We start from the raw sequence: 23033 nt of genomic DNA, 5'->3' as shown, positions 1-23033 counted from the left end.
TGGTTAGAAATTTCGGTTTTTAGTTGAATGGGTTAGTGGAAATTGCTTCATTATATAGTATTCGTGGCTTGTCGATGGTCCAAAACGTGGCACTTGTGTCAGTTATTCTATAAAACCCCGCTCCCGATTGCCGCCAATTGTCTTATAAATTATGATGTTGGCTCACACTATATTAATAAAGCGGTGTTAGATTTTTCTACTAATAATTTTTTATTAAAATAAAATTTAACTATATAATTTATATTGATTAATATTTTGAATAAAACTATGTCTAAAATCTTGATAAATTAACTTTTACAAAATATTATTTTAAATGTATAACTGTTATTTAATTAATAATACGTATGTAGACTTTGATATTGAAACAAAATTGAAAGAATTTGAGAGTGGAATGAAAATTCAATTAAAAATGTGTTACATAAAAAGAACAATAATAATTTATTTCATTAATAATATTACTATTTATTCTATTATATATTGTATAATTTTATATGAATTCTAATTATTTTTTAAATTTTTTATAATTATTATTAAAAGTTTATTTTAAAATGGATAGTAAAAGCGAGTAATATATTTAATTAGTTGCTGTATTTTGAGCATGAATAAACCTCAACAGTAGGAATTGACTCATCATCTACAAGCATACACAGAGTGAAATTAAAAATTATTTTACTCTTGGAGGAAAAGAGAAACAACAACATCCTGCACAGAATCTTGCTATTTTCAGAAAAAAAGAGAAAACTCAAAAGAACATGAAGCCCAACAGGGGCAACTTGAGTTGCTCTACCACACATTCCAAATACTTCTAGAATAAAGTTAGTGAGTCTCTTTCTTTCTTTCTTCCTGCTCTACAATCTAGTATCCAGTAGAAAGTTAGCAGGTTCAGTTCTTGCAGCAAAGCCAAACTTTGATACGCTGTATTTCCTATGCACACCTGTAAGCTTCCCGCTTCCAGCATTCTGATGAAACTTAACCATAAGCCTCGAGCATTCCCTATCAAATTCCAGGAAAAGTAAATCAGTATTTGTACTAGAAAGTGCTATCAAATTTTGTTCAAGGGCTCTGGTATCAACACGAGGTAAAAGTCACTTACAGAAGCTGCTCTTCTGAGTAACTAGTATACCACTCGTTAGTCTTGCTCCAGTGCCTAAATCTACTCAGGGTGGACTGGGCAGTATAAATTGCAGCAGCAGCTAATACAGACGGTGGAAACTTGAGCATTTCATATTCGACTAGGCAAAGCTCGATGATGAAGAATGACAGAAGCTCCAGCTGCTTGAAAATCAATATGAGATTAGTAATCACCGCACCCAAAAAAGAATTGACACATAAATTCCATGCCAATTATGCATGAAACAGGTAACTAACCTTCTTGTCAGATTGAGCAGCTTTGAGAAACCTTCTCATAAAAACATATGGAGTTGGAACAGATACATTAAACTGTAAGGTATTGACCATCAATTTCTCCTGCCAACATTAATTAAATCTCTCATCAATCTTGATTCTATCAAATAAACCAATCGAACAAGGAATCATGAATTGATTCAAGTAAAATGTACCATGTCAAGAACTTCTTTTCTGCTGTAGGCCTTGTCAGAAATTAGAATGAGATCCTCCACAACAGGAACTGATACTTCTTCATATTTGCATGCAAGAAGCATGGCTGTCACCCCAACCAGCTGGAGTTTCTTTCTCACTACAGGATGAACGGCTAAAAATCTATCAATCAGATTGACAGTAAGATATAAGGTCTCATCCATCAATTCAAACTTGTAATGCACCTGTTAATGAATTCCGTCAACATTGTTAGCAGTTGAAATATACTACTCATCGACAACCATCCAAGTAATTAAAGCTATGCTTCTTACCTCAATCAACCAGTCAATTAGAATACCTCTCATTCTCTCATTTATATCAGATTGTTGTGACATGTAATTTGATGGGGCACAGGAAGATAACTGCAAGTAAATTTTGCAACAAAATATCAGTAAATGAACTGAAAAAGGCATCATGCCGCTGAGATTACAGACTCAACCTCACCTCAGCTTTTCTATAGAAATTATACAAATCATCAATGTATTCCACCACTGCTAATGGATTTTTCTTGTCATAGCTGTCTATATCCATAAACGGCTCTTCCACAACATCTTCCATTTCCACCTCTTCCTGCAAGAAAACAAAAGAACATGAGACTCTGCCCAAAAGTGTAGTAACAATCTAAACAGCTAAGTAATCTCTAATCTCTAGATACAAAAAAGGATTTCTGAGTACCATTCGATCAATCTCTTCCAGCATTGCTTCTGTATGTTGCACAAACATGGGCACAGAGAAGTCCCCATTGGTCTTATTATAGTCTTCTGCATCTATGATAGTGCAATCTTCCGGATCACTTGAAATTGGGATTGAATGATCTGGCTTCTTGATTTCCTGATAGAACAGATCAATTTCAATTCAATCCAACACTGTCTATCTAGCCCAAGAATTGACTATAAATAAAGGTCTTTGTTGCAGGAAGTCACCTCTGGTTTAGGTTGCTGCTTGTTAGCAAGTTGGGCAGCAAACTTCCTAGTAACATTAAAAAAAATGGGGAATATAAAATAAACAGAAAATTAAAAGAAAAAAAAAATTCAGCATTCAGCTTGATCATCTTCACAATCAAAAGAAAGGGCAAGGAACTAACCTAGTGATTGGTCGATGCACTGGGATAGATGGATTCTTGCCACAGATTGCTTGTCTCCTAAATCAGTGGGGAAATAAACAGAAAAATTAAAAAGCATGTAATTGGATAAATATGCTAATAGACCTTAATAAGAAGTCTCTTCGTTTTCTTTAATGCAACACAACAGAAAAGGGACTGCATTAATTTTCATTTTTCGGACTGTGGCATGTAGTTTTCTTTCCTGAGATTCTACTTTCTTTTCTTGTAAATTCTCAGCAAACTAACTGGAACTTACTCCGATGGACCTCTTTTATTGACTGCACAAGGGTAAGGTGGAGCTCCAATTATGTTTCGGTTGATGCTGCTCAACGCCCTGCGGTTGTTTCCCGTCGTTGCCGCCGCCGCCGTGAACTTCCCAACTCCGGCACGTAAACCCCCTAACAGTAATGCAAATAATTGAAAAACCCATTTCTTGTGTTCGGGCCAAATAGCAAAATTCTCATATTACAAAAAAGGTAAAAAGAAGGGCCACCAGAAAAACTTCGGATTCGGGTTCGATTACCTTGGACATTAACGGGTCCGATCACACCCGGGTTGTTTTCGTCTGATCCAGCCATTATCGTCTACCAAAACTGAATAAAAGCTAAAATGAATTAAACCCACTTAGAAAATGCATAAAACCATCCACTGTGTATAAAGAGAAACACTCAATTGTATCGACTTCATTAGCTTAAAATTGAATGAAACGCCAATATCTTTATCAAGAACCAAGATCGGAAAACACCCAGAACAAAAAATTAAAAAGAAACCCACCTTAAAATTCAAGAATGCTGCTAAATATCTATATAAATTTCGATCAAAGAACGTCAAAAAATTTCAAAGGGAGAAGAGTTTTCCTTCCAAGACGCCCAAGGTACGTGCTCTAACATTCAAATGTGAATCGAGAAAAAGAGAGAGACGCTAGTTAAAAGAACTCCATTAGCAATGGAGTGCAATCAGGCTCTCTCTCCCTCAATGATTCTTTAGGGTTTGGGCTTATGAAAAGAAAAAAGAAACCAACTGTATAAGCGAAATTGAGACGGAAACAGCGGATATATGTCTGCACATGCCCTTATCAATTTTTAAAACTAACGGCTAGTAAATTGTGACCGTCGGATCTTCCAAGATTGAAAAGTCGCGTTCTCCTGTGTCAAAAAGCTTAACGGTTACCCTGCATGTGCTTTTCTAAATTTTGCCTACCACTGCACTCCATTATTGTTTTTTAATAAATTAATACTTAATTTTTATTTTTTATCATATACCCCCTTTTTGAGGTCATATTGGTTTATTACTCAATTACCCTATTTTATTTTATTTTCTTTTATTTGAAAATTCATATATAAAATGTTTTATATGCTAATTTTCCTTGGAAGGCATTAAATCATAAACGGAATCAAAAGAGGAAAAAGATATTGAAATTTGAATTAATATAAAGAAATTTAATTGAGAACTAAACATGATTTGTTTTGATAATTACATCATATCATATGGCTATACATTTCTCATAATTTTTTGAACCCAATTACTAACCAAATGTTATAATTGTTTAGTTCAAAAAAATATTAAGTGATGTTACTAATCTCTCTCTCTTTATTTCTGTTCCATTTATTTTCTATAGAATTATGCATATTCCTGCAGGGGTTTCTTTTATTATCTTTTCTATGCCAATTCTTATCCAAAAGAATTAAGATTTCTTTCCTCTTAGGCGCTGTGTTTTATTTTTCTTACATTATCCAAATCTATTTTCTTCCTAAGCCAATCTTTATCAGAAAAACATGGGCCTGGTGTCAAATTAAATCAAACTTGCATATTTTTATTTAAATAAGATTATAACTCTTATTTGCATGAAGATTTAATTGGACGGTAGAGATTCTGTCACTTTCTCTGGTAATAGGCGGTTTATTATACGTGGCATTCGTTTGTGTCGTTTACAATTTTGTTTCCTGAATCAGCCCGTAATTTTATCAGTCGGATATAATTTTACGAATTTCATTAAGTAAAGCAGTACGAGTGTAGGAGCACGCGTTCTTCAACATTAAGGACCGTTGGAGATGTTATATAATAGATGTCATAGTCACTGCTGTAGGGTGCCACGTGGAGAACACCCTTTCTTTTTACCGTTGATAGGTGGGACATCCTCGAATGGGGACCACTTTTAACCCGTCGGTCATAAATCGACACAGTTGTCTGGGTTAATTACTATGAGACCCCTGGGGTCGGATCATTGACATCCATATGTCTTATATCCGTTAATTGTAATAGTTATTGATGTTAACCTAACGAGTCAAATGACTAAATTTATTAAAAATAACACTAAAATTAATATCAAAAATTAAAAGACCTGCTTTTTATTAAATTATCATAAAAATTGTAATTTTAGCAGTATTTAATATAAATTTCTTATAAAAATAACTAATCATATGTGTACTTGCTCTAATATATATATTTTTAATTATAACTAATTAATTAACTAAGATATCAACTTTTATTTTATTTTACATGAATAAATTAATAAAAACATTAAAATACAAATAATTTAAACATTTTCAGAAGGATTTATAATTATAAAGTTACCTGTTACCAGACCTGCAACAGCATCAAGTTGACGATGAAGATGCAACGTAGACCGACTTGCTCTTATATTTATTTATTTATTTATTGAGAAAGTGCTCTTATTTATTTATTTATTGAGAAAGTGCTCTTATTTATTTATTTATTTTTTCCTGCTTTGTCTTAGAAAGAAGGGCGAGTGAGTGACAGAGCACAGCAAGTACAGTCTTCAATAATCTGAAGTCTCCCCGACAATAGGGGAGCTGCCACTCTGGCACCCGCAATTTTTACACTAATTGATTATTTTCTTTTTTTCCAACAGAAGATTAATTAATCACAATCACATTTTCCTGTGATTTCCCCCTGATTAATTAAGATTGACGTCATTAAAGACTTCTACTCTATGATTCGTCAATTTTTAAAGCATTATCTTGACTGCATTTAAACTTCTTTAAAATCTTTTTATTCCATTTGCCTCTTCGAGGGACGACGTCAGGAGTTCACGAGTCATAACAATTCTCTCTCTCTCTCGCTCGCTCTATTATTTATTAATTAAGCCTTGTACTTTTTGAGCTTAACACTAATTTGATTAATTTGGGTGGAATGCAGTACTAAACAAGTTTAATTATTGTTATTTGCACGTTTGTATATTGTAATGAAGAAGAAGATACTAACTGAGAATAATAAAGGATCCTACAATGGATTATGTATCGCATTACCCAACAAATTAGCAGTTAAGTACCATGCATATGTAAAATGGTGCAATCAAATTCTGTCTCCAGAACCATTACCACTGCAAAATGCAAGCCTATATGCACCCAAACTGGCTCACCCTTTCCACCCGTTACAAAAATCGCAAGTGCAATTAGCTAATTCCCCTACTCAACACACAGCCAATTCAATATCCTTTAAGATAGGGAAAATTAGTTTACTGCGATATATAATATATATATATATATTAGTTTCTAAAATTTAAATATTTTTAATATATATATTTAATTTTGATATATAAATTTTTTATTTTAACATCTATATTTATTTTTAATACATGAAATCTAAGATTACATGCAATTTTTAATAATTTTTCTATTAATATATTAACTAATAAATTATATTTCTAAATAAATATTAATTGTAATTCTAATAAATAACATATTAATTATATTTTAATGTTATATTAACTAATAAATAGTTTTCTAATCAAATAATGATATATCCTAAAAATAATCTACTAATTTTATTTTAATATTAATTAATAAATTATTCTTCTAATTAGATAATAATTTTAATTCTATAAAATATAATTTTAAATTATATTTTAATATTATATTTAAAAAATAAATTACTTCTTAAATTATATAATAAACTTTTAATCATAAAAAATAGTAAGAAATAATACTAAAACTACTTAATAATTATTTTTAAAATACTTTAATATTATTCACTAATAAAATTTTAAAATTTTATAAAACTAAAAAAAAATATTTAGAAATAATTAGTTTGTTATTATTTTTAAAAATATTATAATTAATAAATATTGAATATCTTATTAAATTATATTTATGAATTTGAATGGCACAGATAAACGACTAATTTTATATGTTTATATATTTACTAACTATGCTAATCATTCTCCATTCTTTTTCTTCTTCTTCTTCTTCTTCTTCAATTTCACTCTCTTTATTTCTCTTTACAAAAATTACCTGCCCGTTTATATCATTTGTCGTGTTAATTTTAGTCAAAAACAGTTATCAAATTACCAAATTTAAAGAAAAGAATAAGAATATGGATTTGAAGAGGTGTACAGACAAAATTATAATAAAACTGAGTTAAAATAAAACAATATTTCTTTGTAACACTTCCGGAAGGATAAATAGAATATAAAGGAAGTCATGGAATACTAAGGTATCTAATTTCAGTCAATATTGTTTACATTTCCTAAATCTCTCAACTATTTCTTTTTAGTAACAAAACTGGGCTGCTTTTGCTAAAATTAAAAGCAAAAATTGCACATAAATTTATTTTTTATTTTGTAATCATTAGGCTAAGATACTGTTTATATATCAAATTGGAAAATTACATTAATACCCTTTAACCAGAGGATAAAAAAGAAAAAAAGAAAAAACATGCAACAAAACGATTTGTCAAAAATTGTGTCTCTCTCGCAGGATAATATTATCATTAGTAGTATGATGTCCGTTCAGAAGTAACTAACTTTCGAAATGGTATCTAATTTAAGAATCAAAAAACCGAAAAGCCCGCCAAGAGCTTCAAGGCCATCAAACAACCAAACAATATCAGATTTCATGAAAATTAGGGTTAGGGTTTCGTTCTCTTCTCGCCCTCGTTAATTTTTCAAAATTGCAACTTTCTCTCCATCAACAAAAAGAACAAGGTAAAAAACGAACAATAATAAATAACTAAATAAAAGAAGAAAAAAAAAACAAATCCAAATAAAAAATCCAGTTTCTTTTATATATCCAAAACCCTGGAAGCCCTAGTTTTCTGGGGTGAATTACAGGAAGTAAATGGTGATGGATGGAGAAGTAGAAGAAAACGGGGGAGAAGAAGGAGGCCGGGGAATTGAAATTGAAATTGAAATTGCAATTGAATCTGAATCCAATGCATCAAGTCCAAGAGAAGAAACTGATATTCTTCAACAAATATCAAACCTGGTTGAATCTGTTGCTCAGCTTGGAGATTATCGAAGAGCGCACAGGAAAGATTGTTTTAGCCTAGTTAGGCGTATGAAACTTCTATTGCCATTTCTAGAGGAGCTTCGGGACCTCGACGCGCCAAGTCCGGACAAGGGCATTACTTGTTTGAGTAGTTTGAAGAAAGCATTTATTTTGGCCGAGAAGCTGCTAAAATTATGCAATGAGGGAAGCAAGATCAATCTGGTCAGGAATTTGAGTTTTGCTCTTTCCAGGATTTTGAGTTTTGCTATTGAATATTTGTTTCCTTCTCGTGGTTAATTTAGATTGTTACTCTGTTTTCATCTCAGGCTGTGGAGAGCGAGGCGGTTATGGTCAAATTTCGAAAGGTGAATGATAAATTATACCAAGCTCTGAATTCTGTGCCTTATGATGAACTTGGGATTTCTGATGAGGTGAAAGAACAGGTATGTCATTTCATAATCATTATCGTTATCGAGTTTTCTTCAATCTGGTATTTTCCCTTGCATTAGATGGTGACAACTTCATTTTTCAACTGAACGAATTTGGTAGTCAGTTGCTTTGCTTTCTAATTTCTTTTTCTTTGTCCTCTTTACTTGAATAAATGTTACCATCAAGAAAAAAAAAATTATAACCATTTATGTGTTCTTAACATTGGAGCTGTTGTTTCATTACCCTTGCTGCTTTCTGCCTGACGTTAATCCTATCCCCAAGAATTTGATTACTTGCTCTTTCTAGTTTTCATTCAGATATTTTTTCATATTTCTCTCATTCAAATACTATTAGCATCTCTGGATTTTAAGTTTGGTCGGATATTGGAGCCAAAAATAACAATTAGAGGGACTCAAAATGCAGAGTTTCTGTTTAAGATTTCTGCCAAATATTGGAAAAACGAGTCTGTTTTGGACACTGTCAGCAGATTCACTTCATATCTTTGCATGTTTCTCTAAGACAAATTCGCATTGTTCATCAGATGGAGCTCATGCGAATGCAGCTTAAACGAGCAAAGGGGAGAACAGATACACAGGATATAGAACTTGCAATGGATATGATGGTGGTACTCTCCAAAGAGGATGACAGGAATGCTGACAGTGCTATAATAGAAAGACTAGCGAAAAAGCTGGAGTTACATACTGTGGAAGATCTTAATAATGAAACAATAGCCATAAGGAATCTTGTTAAACAAAGAGGAGGCCACATTTCAGAGAATATCCAGCAGATCATCGATCTTCTGAACAAATTCCAACAGATTATAGGAATGGAAGTTACTGATTTTCAGGATAATCCTGTCATGCATAGAACATTGGAGAAGTGTCCATCTTTAGTTATTCCCCATGAATTCCTCTGTCCAATCACACTCGAGATAATGACAGATCCAGTCATTATTGCGTCTGGACAGGTAATTGCTCATATTTCATAAATGGACCTCTCCAGGCGTTTGTCAAATTAAGCAATTTTATCAGAATGAATTTGAGAGTATGGACGGAAGTAACATTATATGACTTTTTTTTCCCTTGTTCATGTATTTTAGACATATGAAAGAGAAAGCATACAGAAGTGGTTTATTTCCAATCACCGGACCTGTCCAAAGACAAGACAAACTTTGGCTCACCTGTCGGTTGCCCCAAATTATGCCCTTAAAAACCTAATCTTGCAGTGGTGTGAAGAGAACAATTTTCACCTCTCTACAAAAAATAGTTCTGCATCCTCTGAAAGCTTCTCTGATCTCAGTGAGGAAATCCTCTCTTTGGTTCATGACCTATCATCTAGTCAGTTGGAAGTGCAGAGAAAATCTGTGAAGAAGATCAGAATGCTCTCTAAAGAGAATCCTGAGAACAGAATTGCAATTGCCAACCATGGAGGTATCCCACCATTAGTTCAGATTCTGTCCTATCCAGACTCTAAAATACAAGAACATGCAGTAACAGCTTTGTTGAATTTATCAATTGATGAGACTAATAAGAGACTCATAGCTAGAGAAGGAGCCGTTCCGGCTATCATAGAAGTTTTGCGTAGTGGAAGTGTCGAGGGCAGAGAGAACTCTGCAGCAGCATTATTCAGCTTATCAATGCTTGACGAGAACAAGGTAACCATTGGCCTATCGGATGGCATCCCGCCATTAGTGAACTTGTTAGAGAATGGCACAGTAAGAGGCAAAAAAGATGCTGCTACTGCATTGTTTAACTTGTCGCTCAACCATTTGAATAAGGCTAGAGCTATAGATGCTGGCATTATTACACCTCTACTCCAGTTGCTCGAGGACATAAACTTGGGTATGGTTGATGAGGCACTCTCCATCTTTCTACTTCTTTCATCACATCCAGATGGGCGGAGTGCGATTGGGCAGCTATCGTTCATCGAAACACTTGTAGAATTCATCAAAGATGGCACCCCAAAGAACAAGGAATGTGCAACATCAGTACTCCTTGAGCTGGGGTCGAATAACTCGTCTTTCATACTTGCAGCACTTCAGTTTGGTGTATATGAGCATTTAGTTGAGATCGCCAACAGTGGAACCAATAGAGCGCAGAGAAAGGCAAATGCTCTTATGCAACTTATGAGCAAGACTGAGCAAATTTGAGACATAAACTCAAGTTTCTCAATACTAATCTCTCTGACCATGTTAAATTGAGGCTGTAAAGATTTTAACCCTTGATTGTTTATCCACATGATTCTCTATACTTTTCTTTTGTTTCCGAGTGTCCAGGCAGATTGCTGTTTATGTACTCTCTGAATGAATGTAGCTCATTTTTTTGCACACTCTTCTGTTTATATAAGCAAAACCTTGAATGATATCATCCTGTTATCTATTATGCTAGAGCAGAACAAGAAAATTAATGAACCAATATTAGAGGAAAAATTCTCAAATAATAACAATTGATTTTGTCTACGTAGGAAGAATTTCTCGTATTAGAGATAATTGATCTGATAGGGAACCCATCCCCATTATATATTATGAACCAGTAAATATTTTAAAAGAGAGTGATAAGTTACTCATACCTGCTGCCAGAAGGTCGATTTAGCAGCTTTCCAGGGGTGATTTCAACAAATCACTAAGCTTATTCATTCGCCTATGTTAAGGTTATTCAATATAATGGCAGCCCTTGTATAAGAAAAATAAAAGTACCCGTGCATTTGTAAATTTCCTGGTGTGCTGTACTGCCCTTACTGTTTCCTTCTTTTCTTTTCTTTTTTGTGTTTTATGATGATTGATTGCACTACTTTTGACGGCAGCAAATGCGGACAATGGAGCACCGCCATTTTTATAACAGAAGAAACAGATGTTGGACATTAATTTCGCTTGTTTGGCTCCGTAGCAATCATTTTATTAACACAACTATCATCTTCCAATTTCTACATATCGTTCCCCTCTTTTTGTACTTTCTCTAGAGCTCTAGCTATAGCTATTCCATGCAAGATCAGCTTTCACAGCTTCAATTCAAGAAATGGGTTTTGTGGAAACGGAAGAATTTTTTCAAGCACTGCGGGGCAATGCAGGGATGATTATTCTGAAACGTACGTGGGGCAGAGAATACGACTTTTTACTTTTATTGATAAAAAATCAAGCCGCCACACCACCACTTATATTATTAACCAAACCATCTCTCAAGTTTTTGTTAACCTACAAGAAAATAAAAAGAAATATAATAAAAGAATGGTATTTAGGAGTGGTAATAAGATAATAAAGATTTATTTTGATTTAAATAAAGTTTTGAATTGGAACCAAATAGTTAATCAGTCACTAAGCTGATTAACCAGTGCTTAATAAAAATTTGTTAAATATTTTTGCTTGGAAGAAAAGTCTTTTGATATGTAGATATTGTGATCTCAAGTTGGAGAGAAGTATAAAATGATCCCATCACAACACAAGAGCAATATGTGTTCATTAGGTAGTGTGGTGGACCAGAGCAATCAAATTAAAATCTAAAGCAGCGTATTGCCAACACATGCTTGTTCATATTTTGGGTTGGTCCCTTATCCCTTTCTGCAGGAAATTCCAATTGATCAGTGCCCACGATGTCGAATAGATCGAAACATTAGCATCGAATGCGCATTAAAGTCTAAATTAGAAATCAATCAGCGTCCCAGGGTAGCCCCCACCCACCATCACTCTAACAAATCGCGGTGCCAGTCCAATTACGGTACTTAATTTAACTCCACTGGTTAATCTCTTCTGTCGTTTCTAAAAATAATTGAGTTTTGGATTGATTATTTATTTAGATAATGCTAGCATTCCAAAATCATTCAAAGTTTTTTTTTTTTTATTTCTTTTTACGATCATTACCGACACGTATTAAAAATGACATCATAATTAATAATAAAATAATATAATATATGTATATTTTATATTATAGTATTGAACGACTCATACATATTTTATTATTTAATATCAATAAATATATATTAATTTAGTATATAGGTGGTGATATAGAAAAAGTTTTTTCTAAAATATAAGATGGGATCAATGTTATGATAAAGAAATATGTGGTAAGGAAATAAAACCTTACTACAAAGTTATCTCAAATGTTAGATTATAGTGCCGAATAGAAAGAATATTATTATAATATAGTTTTAGGGTTGAAATGAAAACTGCTGCGAAGGAGAAGACGGACCACTCCGCTGTTATTATAATATACTTGCCAACGCCTCCACCAAATTCGGAATGCATCATAATATACAAAGTACTCGTATGATTTGCTCAACCATTGATCATTAAATATAAGGCATACCTCCTATGCGTAAGATAAGGATTTTTTTTTTTTTATTATTTTAAAAAAAAGCATATACATATATAAAAAGAAAATTATTATTTATGTTTATATAAATAATTAACAAAATATATGTTAATTATTCAAAATTAAAAAATAAAATATTTAAAGATAGGAATGATTCTTTTATAAGATATAAACTTAAAAATAGAATTTTGATTAAAAGAGGTGCTCCACCATGTGATATTGCACCTTATAAATTCTGACCAACCAATAACCAAAAAAATCATAAGCGGCTAGCCTGCAGAGAAAGTCCTCGATATTGTATTATAGACAACACCAAAATACCAACTTGCATTTTATTATAATATAATATTTTTCCGTAATAATTCATCTTTTGAAAATTCAAACATCCAGAATTATTATTATTATTAGGTGAGATGGTGTTATCTCTCTATCTCCTTGACAATAGTGTTTCACTACATGCGTTTGTAAGTACATATTTTTCCTTGGCACAGCGCACGTGTTTGAAAGTCCCTGGCGCCATTACATGAAAGGGGTGGGCGCTGCGTTGCCTTCTTGCGCCCATTAGCTATTGTGTTGTGGAGATGGAGAAGTTTGGTCCTTCCCATTCTGAATTATTGTATTGCATGTGGTCTGCCTTAATCGATTCACAGATAGAGACCGATCATCACCATATATATATATAACTAATTAATTATGGGTCATCATTTTATTTTTACCTCATAAACTTCTGTGATTTAATAATAAAACATATCTCACTTTTTGTCTTTAAAAAGTAAAAAATAAAACTCACCGGATGAAGCAAAACGACATAAAGTTGATGAGGGGAACCTGACGGGATGGCTTTGTCAATTATTGTCCAAATTCAACAGGCTTTTGTCACCGTCAGGGCCATTGGTTCAGTATTATTGGTGGGTCACAACTCACCGAATCTTTTTAATTAGTTTTACCACTGTTCATAATAATCCAACTCCGACTTTTCAATTTTATCTAGAATCATAATTCCATTATAATCTAACTCTGCGTCATGTGTTCAAATATTTACTGTCAATAATTATCTTATAAAATACGAGCTCACTAATTTTTATTTTTCTTATTTTTAAACATTTTATTAATTCATAATAATTATAATTTTTAAAAGCTCTTTAATTATCTGCGTAATAAAACTGACTCTTTTTCCCTGTGGAAGTGGAAACTTGGGATAAGATTTTGGCAACTTTGTCACCACAACTTTAAATAAAGTATAAATTTTGTCTTTATTCATGATGAAAGAATAGTCAAAATGGTTAAGATTCAGCTCCGTGACCTAAGAGTCATGTGCTCAAATCTCACTTATTTGAATTGTAAATTGGTTTGGTCTGAGTTGCTTCATGTCTACTTGGCGTTGCCCATTTATAAATATTATAACACTGTATCTTGTGCACTCAAATTTAATGGTAAAAGAAAGAAACTGAGTGACTTAAAAGAACTATATACAATACATTTTTCATAAAAAAGTTACGAATTAAGAAGATGATAATGATCCCTCATTTTATGGTGAAGGCAAAAGAAAAAGAAAAAAAGTAATCACAGAAGGCCGGGACAGCTCATAAAAATGATGGGGTAAGATGAGAATAGGGTTCCCAAAATATCTAAAATGTTACTGATTGGACCAAGTGATCATAGGATACGGATAGGCATAAGCGTAAGCTGGGAAGAAAAAAAGAATGGGGTCCTGATGATGGTAGACATGGTTGGCTAACCCAAGAAAGTGTTATAAATACAGACAGTGTTCAGCTCCCATTTTCAACCCAACTCACTCTACTCACTGCAATTGGGTGCTTCCACTATCTTCCTAAACACTTTCTAAACTAGAACTCTCTTTCCCTCTGCCTCCCTCTCGGTATCACAATGGATCCTTACAAGGTATACATTCGTACCAAAATAATTCTTTTTGTTTCATTTTCTTTTTTGTCTATTTTCTAGTCCCACTTCTTAAACAAGTTCGTGTATCATGTGCTTTTTTAATTGTCATACTCTCCTCATGGTTTTAAATTATTTTTGGAAATGTTTTAGTTTCATAATCTTTTCTAATTTTTGAGGTGGATCACTCCATCTTTTAATTCTTTTAATAGAAGAACTAAGAATCATTTGAAGATATTCTTTTAAGAAAAAAACCTGCATCTAGTGTCTAGTTTCGTCCATTTGAGTTCACTGATTAATTAATTAACCAGGTTAAACTCGGATCAAACAGGTTGATCCTAGATCATGCATGCCGAGCAAATATTATGCCATATATGACCCTATACATATTTGTATGGATCGACTCAGTGAACCTAGAACCAACCATAAAACAAATGTGCCCAAATCTAGCCAAGACAGAGCTAGATCTAAAATAGCACTTCAAAGAATTGAAAAAAGCTGTGAAATTGGTTTAATAACGACAGATCTATTACAGGGAGAAGGTTCCGGAGAGAGCAAACGACATAGATTAGCAGTTGAGATGTTAATATTTATCACTCCACATCCATTCACTTACCTATTTAAGTTACCTTCAGGCTTACTAAAGTAATTTGTACTTCAGTATCTTCTTATATTATCAACCATTTAGCACTCCATGCATACACTTTAAGCTGATCTTTAATATTGATGCTACAGTTTCGCCCATCAAGCTCTAATGACACGCCCTTTTGGACTACCAATGCCGGTGCTCCAGTTTCCAACAACAATTCCTCCATGACAGTTGGACCCAGAGGTACTTTTACTAATATCACAGTAATTATTCTTGATAACCATTGTATAATTCCGAGAATTTGGGCTGACCTAACTATCTTTAGCATCAGAATGTTCTTACAAGTGTTCATAAACTTCTGACAGGTCCAATTCTTCTCGAGGACTATCATATGATAGAGAAACTTGCCAACTTTACTAGGGAAAGGATTCCAGAGCGTGTTGTCCATGCTAGAGGAATGAGTGCTAAGGGTTTCTTTGAGGTCACCCATGATGTCACTGACCTTACATGCGCTGATTTCCTTCGTGCCCCCGGTGTTCAGACTCCTGTCATTGTCCGTTTCTCCACTGTTATTCATGAGCGTGGCAGCCCTGAAACCCTCAGAGACCCTCGAGGTTTTGCTACCAAGTTTTACACCAGAGAGGTGAGGGTGTATGTTGTACTATTAAATTATACGAGATAGACATTCGATCACTGAAATAACTTATCTTATATGTGCACGTCTTCTTTTTTTCAACTCGATCAGGGTAACTTTGATATAGTGGGAAACAACTTCCCAGTTTTCTTCATCCGCGATGGAATTAAATTCCCAGACGTGGTCCATGCATTTAAGCCCAACCCTAAGTCTCACATCCAGGAGTATTGGAGGATCTTTGATTTCTGCTCACACCATCCTGAAAGTTTGAGCACTTTCGCCTGGTTCTTTGATGATGTCGGCATTCCTCAAGATTATAGACACATGGAAGGGTTTGGTGTTCACACCTACTGTCTAATCAACAAGGCTGGAAAAGTTACCTATGTCAAATTTCACTGGAAACCCACTTGCGGTGTCAAGTGTTTGATGGATGATGAGGCTATTAAGGTCGGAGGAGCCAATCACAGTCATGCTACTCAGGATTTATATGATTCCATTGCTGCTGGCAATTTTCCTGAGTGGAAACTCATGATCCAGACAATGGATCCTGCGGATGAAGACAAATTCTCCTTTGATCCACTTGATATGACCAAGATTTGGCCTGAGGATATGTTCCCCTTGCATCCAGTTGGGCGATTGGTCTTGAACAGGAACATCGATAACTGGTTTGCTGAGAATGAGATGCTTGCATTCAACCCTGCTCATGTGGTTCCTGGAGTTTACTACTCCAATGATAAGTTATTCCAGCTTAGGCTATTTGCCTATAGTGATACTCAGAGGCACCGACTAGGAACAAACTATCTACAGCTCCCTGTCAATGCTCCTAAGTGTCCTTATCACAACAATCATTATGATGGTTTCATGAATTTCATGCACAGAGATGAGGAGGTATTATTACTATATTGTTTATTATAAATATTTCCTACTTTTACACTTTATTTTTTTTTAGGTTTCGGATCTGATCAGGTGTACTATACATGATGTATTTCTCAGGTTGATTACTTCCAATCCAGATATGATCCAGTCCGCCATGCTGAGAAAGTCCCCATTCCTAATGCTATCTGCAGTGGCAGGCGTGAGAAGGTCAAATTGTTCCTTTCTTTTTCTTCTCGGCATCTTTATCAAAATTCTGAACATTGGTAACGAAAAGAAAATTTCCTGACGCTTCTTATTAATTATGCAGTGTGTGATTGAGAAGGAGGACAACTTCAGGCAACCTGGAGACAGGTATCGATCATGGGCACCAGACAGGCAAGAAAGATTCTTATGCAGATTGGTTAATGCCTTATCAGAACCGCGTATCACCCATGAAATCCGCAGTATCTGGGTCTCATGGTGGACTCAGGTTACATTCCCTTCTCAAACAATTTTATTTCTTTTCAAGTCGATCTATAAGATGGTTATTCTGATGCTTGCTTTGCTTGTGATGCAGTGTGACAAATCTCTGGGTCAGAAGCTAGCATCTCGTCTTAATGTGAGACCAAACATCTGAAGATGAAGATGAAGATGATGATAATCAAACGCTGGATGATACAAGTTCTAAGAAAAGAGATAATAACATAAAGTCTTGTTAAATCTCCAGTTTGCTATGTTGTATAATAAACAGAACTTATTATCTAGCATGTCTCTTTTGACCAGACGCGCTTATGTATCCTGTCATTGTCCATATTAAAGTTACTGCATCAGTATAGATGCTATCCTTGTATTCCTCTGTTGTAATGCTTTCTTTCTCCATCCTTGTAATGCTTATTATCTGATTAATCGGATGCAATCCGTACATGTTTAATTTGGTCACTCTGTTCTAATTTCCTGCCTACTGCATCACAACTTTAGTAGAAGAGAAATTTAATGAAAAATGGGAAATCAAGCTGCAACACCAATTACAAATTCACAACTACTGCTAGACCTTAGGCACCAAATACTGATACCCTGGCCCAATCTACAGGTATGCTTTGAGGGGCACTTCATGAACCAGGTAAATATTCAATATATTTAACATGGTATTATTAAGCGTCAATTTTTTTGAGAATTGATCACTGTTTCTTACTGCCAGAGGCCTGGTGACCAGAGTGCTTGATTTCAATCCTCAATTTAGTACAAGGATAGTAATCCTGAATTGCCCGAGCAGTTTTCTAACCATCAGAATTTGCAGGTCCATCTATCTGTATCTCTCTCATCTTTAATAGTTGATATGGGATAATTCTTGGGTTGATTTGGCTGTTAATCACCGTTGTTGAGGTGATTTATAATTCGTGCTTGCTCCCTGATTTTCTGCAGCAAATGTTGACGTTTGAGCTATGCTTGTCCTCGTTGCTTAGGAGCAGCAATTAAACCTGTAAGTTTTACTGTTTTTCATGCTTGTCCTCCATGTTTTTGTTATTAGGAATGTCCACTAAGGAGTATTGTTAAATCTCGCCGGTGCCATATAAATATGTTCCGTTATTTCTTGGCTTTCTCGTCTACAATTTCCATACTAAAAGAATACTGATAAGAAAACAATATGAAAGTCAAGTAAATGTATAAGATATACTTTACAATCATCCTGAACTACAAGGCTGAGCCTTTTATTTTATTATATGACGTCATTTTGCATGGAAAAAATAATGAAATCTTTTTAGAAATACTTTGAAATCAACAAGAAATATAGTTTTTTATTGGTTTTAATTTTTTTTCCAAAAATATGGTGTTTTATAGTTTTTTTGATGTTTTACTAAAAAAAAAAACTTAAAAAAAATTAAAACCGTATTTTAAAAAAAATTAAAAAGACTATTTTTTGATATTTTCATACAGTAAAAATTAAAAAAAATGTAAATAAAAACATAAATATTTAAATCCCATTCACATCATATTGAGCAAATGACATTAGGAAAAGTTCTTTTATCACCGACTATGGGCCACTTATAGGGCCGAAGACTCAGCCTTTTTCGGCTAAGCCTTACCGCACACTACAGGGCCACAGCCCATTCTAATCTCAATCAATTTAGCAGCTTTCCCCGCTTCTATTTCGCAATCACTTTTCTTAACTCAGCACCGCCTTTTACAGGGCACACGTTTCAAAGCCTCTCATGAATACGTGTCGTAAACCTACTAGTACATGTCACCTGCTGTAATTGGCGGTGAGTTGGTTTTAGCAAAACTCCAAGACTGGGATAAGGAACCACAAATTGATGACGCGCTCTAGTATTTTTTCTAATAATTTTTATCGTCCTTTTATACTTCACTTCACCATTTATTATATCATGATATCACCTCATACGAATTAGGATATGGGGTTGCTTCTCCAATTTATCAGCAATGGCAAACTGTATAATAGAAAAATTATAATTTAACTAAGTTTAATTCCTTAGGTTGTCATTCTCTAAGTTTAGGTAAAATGTTTAAAAAGTTTTAAATTTAGTGTTCTTAGTATTTACAGATTTTTTTAAACTATAGTTATTTTCTTAAGATTATTTATTCAGTAAATAATTGATAAAATATTTTTTATTGTGTAAATAATTCAAAAAACATAAATTTCGGTGAGACATGGAATAAAATATTTAATAATATTATGAAAATAATAATAATTCATTTAGTCCTTGCATAACATAACATAAGATTACCTAAAATTTATCATTTTCTGTATTTTTTTTAATCAAATATGAATGGATAATGATAAATTGTAAAATAGATAGACATTGTTAGAAAATCTGAAAATAGGAGTTGCAGAACACGAGGCATATATAAATATTATCGCAGAAAAGCGAAAGAAGCTGTGGTATTTCCCTTCTGGTGTTTTGGTTATCTACGTTTTTCTCATCTTCACAACATACATACAATACAACTCTCAAATCTCTCGTTTTTTTGGCTACCGCCATGGATCCCTACAGGGTAAATTTCTAGTTTTTCTCCTTCATTTTCTTGGTTAGGACCCTTTTCTCTTTTTATTTTTTTGAGCTTTGATCTTTCTTTAAACTGATCTATTTTTTAATTGATTGGTTATGGTGTAAATATTACATAGCTTTAACTGATAATCTGATTACTTTATTTCGTGTGTCTATGATGATGATGATGTTACAGAACCGTCCATCAAGTGGTTTTAATACCCCTTTCTGGACTACAAATTCGGGTGCTCCTGTATGGAATAACAATTCATCCTTGACCGTTGGATCCAGAGGTATTTGATTCTGTTGATGTTAGTATTTAGATTGATTAACTTAATTTTATGTCAAATCATGAATAGCCTAGCTTAGCCAGACCAAGTGTAGTTTATGCAATTGCAAACTTTATGAGTTTCTGAATTAATTATCTTTCTACCAATTGCATACTTTTGTCAAATTACTACTTCATTTAGTATACAATTGAGAAACACCAGGAGATTTGAGCTGTGGCTTTTCTTTTTCAATTGGACAGGTCCAATCCTGCTTGAAGACTATCATTTGATAGAAAAACTAGCTAATTTTGATAGAGAACGGATCCCAGAGCGTGTTGTGCATGCTAGAGGAGCTAGTGCAAAGGGTTTCTTTGAGGTCACCCATGATGTCTCACATCTCACATGTGCTGATTTTCTTCGAGCTCCTGGAGTTCAGACGCCTGTCATTGTGCGTTTCTCTACTGTTATTCATGAACGTGGCAGCCCTGAAACCCTCAGGGATCCTCGAGGTTTCGCAGTGAAGTTTTACACCAGAGAGGTGAGGGATTTTATTACTTAGTCATCCTGTTGCTTGTTTGTCATGCTGATAAATTCTTAAACGAAAAGAATTTACTGCAATAATGTAGTATCTGCAAACTATTACTGAAATCTTTGCATGAAATGACTTTATGTTGGTGCAATATTCGTTTACATAGACACAAGTTCATTGACCGAATGAAGTTAATGGGATAAAGATTCAAGATATTATTTTCTTGTGTTCTGATTGTCCTCTTTTAATTGTTGACTCAGGGTAATTTTGATCTTGTGGGAAACAATTTCCCTGTCTTTTTCATCCGTGATGGAATGAAATTCCCAGATGTGGTACATGCTTTTAAGCCCAACCCCAAGTCTCACCTTCAGGAGAATTGGAGGATCTTTGACTTCTTATCCCATGTTCCTGAAAGCTTGCACATGCTTACCTTCCTCTTGGATGATTTGGGTATTCCACAAGACTACAGGCACATGGAAGGCTCTGGTGTTAACACCTATACTCTGATCAACAAGGCTGGAAAAGTACACTATGTGAAATTTCACTGGAAGCCTACTTGTGGTGTAAAGTGTTTGTTGGAAAATGAGGCCATTAAGGTTGGAGGATCCAATCATAGTCATGCCACCCAGGATCTATATGATTCAATTTCGGCTGGAAACTATCCAGAGTGGAAACTTTACATCCAGATAATGGATCCTGCTCATGAAGACAAATTTGACTTTGATCCACTTGATGTGACCAAAACCTGGCCCGAGGATATCCTACCCCTGCAGCCAGTTGGCCGCCTGGTCTTGAATAAGAACATTGATAACTTCTTTGCTGAGAATGAGCAGCTTGCATTTTGCCCTGGTATTGTGGTTCCTGGTGTTTCATATTCAGAGGACAAGTTACTCCAGACTAGGATCTTTTCATATTCTGATACTCAGAGGCACCGTCTTGGACCAAACTATTTACAGCTCCCTGTTAATGCTCCAAAGTGTGCTCATCACAATAATCATCATGAAGGTTTCATGAATTTCATGCATAGGGATGAGGAGGTATTGAGCTCTGCTTTGTGTGGATTTGTGAAGTATCTTCTGTAAAATTGGATCATACTGCTCCTTTTATACCTAAAATGTGTCTTTCAACCTCATGACAAACCTCAAATGAGATTAATATATGCATTGACAGTGGGAAGATATTCACATTATAGAACTTGCTTTGGTTATATTATTGTTTTCTACTGTTTCATTTTAGTTTCTGTTCCGATCTGATGCTACAATGAAATCTTTCAGGTCAATTATTTCCCATCCAGATGCGATCCAGCTCGCAATGCTGAGAGTTTCCCCGTTCCTTCTGCTATCTGCAGTGGAAAGCGGGAGAAGGTCTGCTCCTTTCTTTATTATGGGTCTTCTGTTAATATTGAAGTTGGATAGTCATATGGTGCGCTTTGTTTCAGTGTGTCTGATGCAGTTGGAATATACATATACACTTGAACATGATGTTTAATGATTTGGCTGGTTTATGCAGTGTGTTATTGAGAAGGAGAACAATTTCAAGCAGCCTGGTGAGAGATATCGATCTTGGGCTCCTGACAGGTATGTTTATACTACTGCTGTTGCTCTTCATTCTTGATAAAAGATAATTGGACAAATCTGTGTCCTTAATCCAAATTTTTCCAGGCAAGAGCGGTTCCTCAACCGGTTGGTTGGAGGCTTATCTGATCCTCGGATCACCCATGAGCTGCGCACTATCTGGATCTCTTACTGGATTCAGGTTAGACTTGCGTTCAATTTAATGCATTTGCAAATTATGTTGGGGCTTTGCCATGAAATATAACATTTTTCTAAAAGTATGGTCCCGGTTTTGCTTGCAGTGCGACAAATCCCTGGGTCAGAAGCTAGCAACTCGCCTCAACGTGAAGCCAAGCATTTGAAGGTAACGCCACCCGCAATTCCAAGGTGCAGATAGAGAATATGCTGGTTCAGAAACACAAAAAGCAGGGTTAATTTCCGATTGCTTTAGTTTGTTGTAATAGTAAGCCAACTCGGGGAACGCTTTTGACAAGCTGTTCTCATTTAATAAATGCGAGTCCTATGCTGTCGCTGTTATGCTGTACAGTTTGTGGAATTATTATCTTAGCTGTTCTATTTATATACTCCCTCACCCCTGAAAGTTTACTTTCCAGTTCCACTTGCCAATTTCAATTTACATACTCTGGTTAATGAAGGCAGGGTATTTTTTCAATTAAAGTTTAGGTTATTTTTATTTTTTATATATAAGTTAACTTTTATTATTTGATTTTCTATTGTATAAGTATTATTAATATTTAGGTGCACAAAAACATGTGAGTAAAAAGAATTAATATGGAAATATATATAAACTTTTTAGAGTTTTTGAACGTTGGTGAGTTGTTTTATATTTTTATTATGGACCATACGTTTATATTTGAATTTTGGGGTCTGGTAGACATTTAATTTAAGCTCATACGTTTAATATAAATTTAAGCGTTGCCCTAATGATGAATCCAATGGAGGTAGCATTTGTTATTTTATTATAATGTTTATGTTTAAGACAGTGGCGTTAATGAAGGCAATGGCAATGATGGATGAACA

The 23033-nt window shown here is 34.3% G+C and overlaps 4 protein-coding genes and 1 long non-coding RNA gene across 7 annotated transcripts; 3 read left to right on the top strand and 2 right to left on the bottom strand.

Annotated features, from left to right (window-relative positions):
- Positions 1-652: 652 nt before the first annotated feature.
- Positions 653-3761, bottom strand: LOC8273611 (cyclin-B2-3). 2 transcript variants are annotated; one of them, XM_025156693.2, is made up of 12 exons: positions 3473-3761; positions 3222-3291; positions 2955-3096; positions 2681-2737; positions 2520-2565; positions 2272-2427; positions 2041-2166; positions 1869-1958; positions 1560-1781; positions 1369-1467; positions 1094-1275; positions 653-993 (listed from the first exon to the last, which is right to left on the bottom strand). In XM_025156693.2, exons 2-12 carry the CDS (start codon positions 3274-3276, stop codon positions 849-851), a joined length of 1320 nt encoding a protein of 439 aa, XP_025012461.1. In that variant the 5' UTR covers positions 3277-3291; positions 3473-3761; the 3' UTR covers positions 653-848. The 2 variants fall into 2 exon arrangements, with proteins under 2 accessions (XP_025012461.1, XP_002510675.1); XM_002510629.4 differs by having other exon boundaries at positions 1094-1272; positions 3473-3760.
- Positions 3762-7287: 3526 nt separating this feature from the next.
- Positions 7288-10681, top strand: LOC8273612 (U-box domain-containing protein 15). Its single transcript, XM_002510630.4, has 4 exons — positions 7288-8148; positions 8253-8369; positions 8897-9322; positions 9455-10681. The coding sequence occupies exons 1-4, from the start codon at positions 7777-7779 to the stop codon at positions 10502-10504; spliced, it is 1965 nt and encodes a 654-aa protein (XP_002510676.2). The 5' UTR covers positions 7288-7776; the 3' UTR covers positions 10505-10681.
- On the bottom strand, positions 9409-11691 carry LOC125369353. Its single transcript, XR_007214901.1, has 2 exons — positions 10924-11691; positions 9409-10738 (listed from the first exon to the last, which is right to left on the bottom strand). It is a non-coding gene; the product is annotated as an uncharacterized LOC125369353 (long non-coding RNA).
- Positions 11692-14403: 2712 nt separating this feature from the next.
- Positions 14404-17575, top strand: LOC107261240 (catalase isozyme 2). The gene is made up of 7 exons (XM_015719120.3): positions 14404-14561; positions 15294-15390; positions 15513-15790; positions 15893-16669; positions 16775-16864; positions 16965-17126; positions 17214-17575. Exons 1-7 carry the CDS (start codon positions 14547-14549, stop codon positions 17271-17273), a joined length of 1479 nt encoding a protein of 492 aa, XP_015574606.1. The 5' UTR covers positions 14404-14546; the 3' UTR covers positions 17274-17575.
- A 1847-nt stretch (positions 17576-19422) lies between these two features.
- On the top strand, positions 19423-22605 carry LOC8273613 (catalase isozyme 1-like). 2 transcript variants are annotated; one of them, XM_015719132.3, is made up of 8 exons: positions 19423-19648; positions 19838-19934; positions 20171-20448; positions 20700-21476; positions 21714-21803; positions 21949-22016; positions 22101-22194; positions 22295-22605. In XM_015719132.3, the coding sequence occupies exons 1-8, from the start codon at positions 19634-19636 to the stop codon at positions 22352-22354; spliced, it is 1479 nt and encodes a 492-aa protein (XP_015574618.2). In that variant the 5' UTR covers positions 19423-19633; the 3' UTR covers positions 22355-22605. The 2 variants fall into 2 exon arrangements, with proteins under 2 accessions (XP_015574618.2, XP_015574614.2); XM_015719128.3 differs by lacking the exon at positions 19423-19648 and having other exon boundaries at positions 19802-19934.
- The last annotated feature ends 428 nt before the right edge of the window (positions 22606-23033 follow it).

The sequence above is a fragment of the Ricinus communis genome, chromosome 2, assembly GCF_019578655.1.
Source record: "Ricinus communis isolate WT05 ecotype wild-type chromosome 2, ASM1957865v1, whole genome shotgun sequence".
Classification (NCBI taxonomy): Eukaryota; Viridiplantae; Streptophyta; class Magnoliopsida; order Malpighiales; family Euphorbiaceae; genus Ricinus; species Ricinus communis.
The sequence above is the reverse complement of the archived record's forward strand: the minus strand, read 5'-3'. Positions and strand labels throughout refer to the sequence as shown.

Excerpts from the sequence above, each read along its gene's own strand:
- LOC8273611 (XM_025156693.2), bottom strand. The coding sequence starts at position 3,276 with ATGGCTGGATCAGACGAAAACAACCCGGGTGTGATCGGACCCGTTAAT. Across the intron at positions 2,738-2,954 it reads AATAAAAGAGGTCCATCGGA|GAGACAAGCAATCTGTGGCA; the intron begins GTAAGTTCCAGT and ends CCACTGATTTAG. Across the intron at positions 2,566-2,680 it reads GTGCATCGACCAATCACTAG|GAAGTTTGCTGCCCAACTTG; the intron begins GTTAGTTCCTTG and ends TAATGTTACTAG.
- LOC8273612 (XM_002510630.4), top strand. The coding sequence starts at position 7,777 with ATGGTGATGGATGGAGAAGTAGAAGAAAACGGGGGAGAAGAAGGAGGC. Across the intron at positions 8,149-8,252 it reads AGGGAAGCAAGATCAATCTG|GCTGTGGAGAGCGAGGCGGT; the intron begins GTCAGGAATTTG and ends TTTTCATCTCAG. Across the intron at positions 8,370-8,896 it reads CTGATGAGGTGAAAGAACAG|ATGGAGCTCATGCGAATGCA; the intron begins GTATGTCATTTC and ends ATTGTTCATCAG.
- LOC107261240 (XM_015719120.3), top strand. Across the intron at positions 15,391-15,512 it reads CATGACAGTTGGACCCAGAG|GTCCAATTCTTCTCGAGGAC; the intron begins GTACTTTTACTA and ends AACTTCTGACAG. Across the intron at positions 16,865-16,964 it reads GCAGTGGCAGGCGTGAGAAG|TGTGTGATTGAGAAGGAGGA; the intron begins GTCAAATTGTTC and ends TTAATTATGCAG.
- LOC8273613 (XM_015719128.3), top strand. The coding sequence starts at position 19,817 with ATGATGATGATGATGTTACAGAACCGTCCATCAAGTGGTTTTAATACC. Across the intron at positions 21,477-21,713 it reads TCATGCATAGGGATGAGGAG|GTCAATTATTTCCCATCCAG; the intron begins GTATTGAGCTCT and ends GAAATCTTTCAG. Across the intron at positions 21,804-21,948 it reads GCAGTGGAAAGCGGGAGAAG|TGTGTTATTGAGAAGGAGAA; the intron begins GTCTGCTCCTTT and ends TGGTTTATGCAG.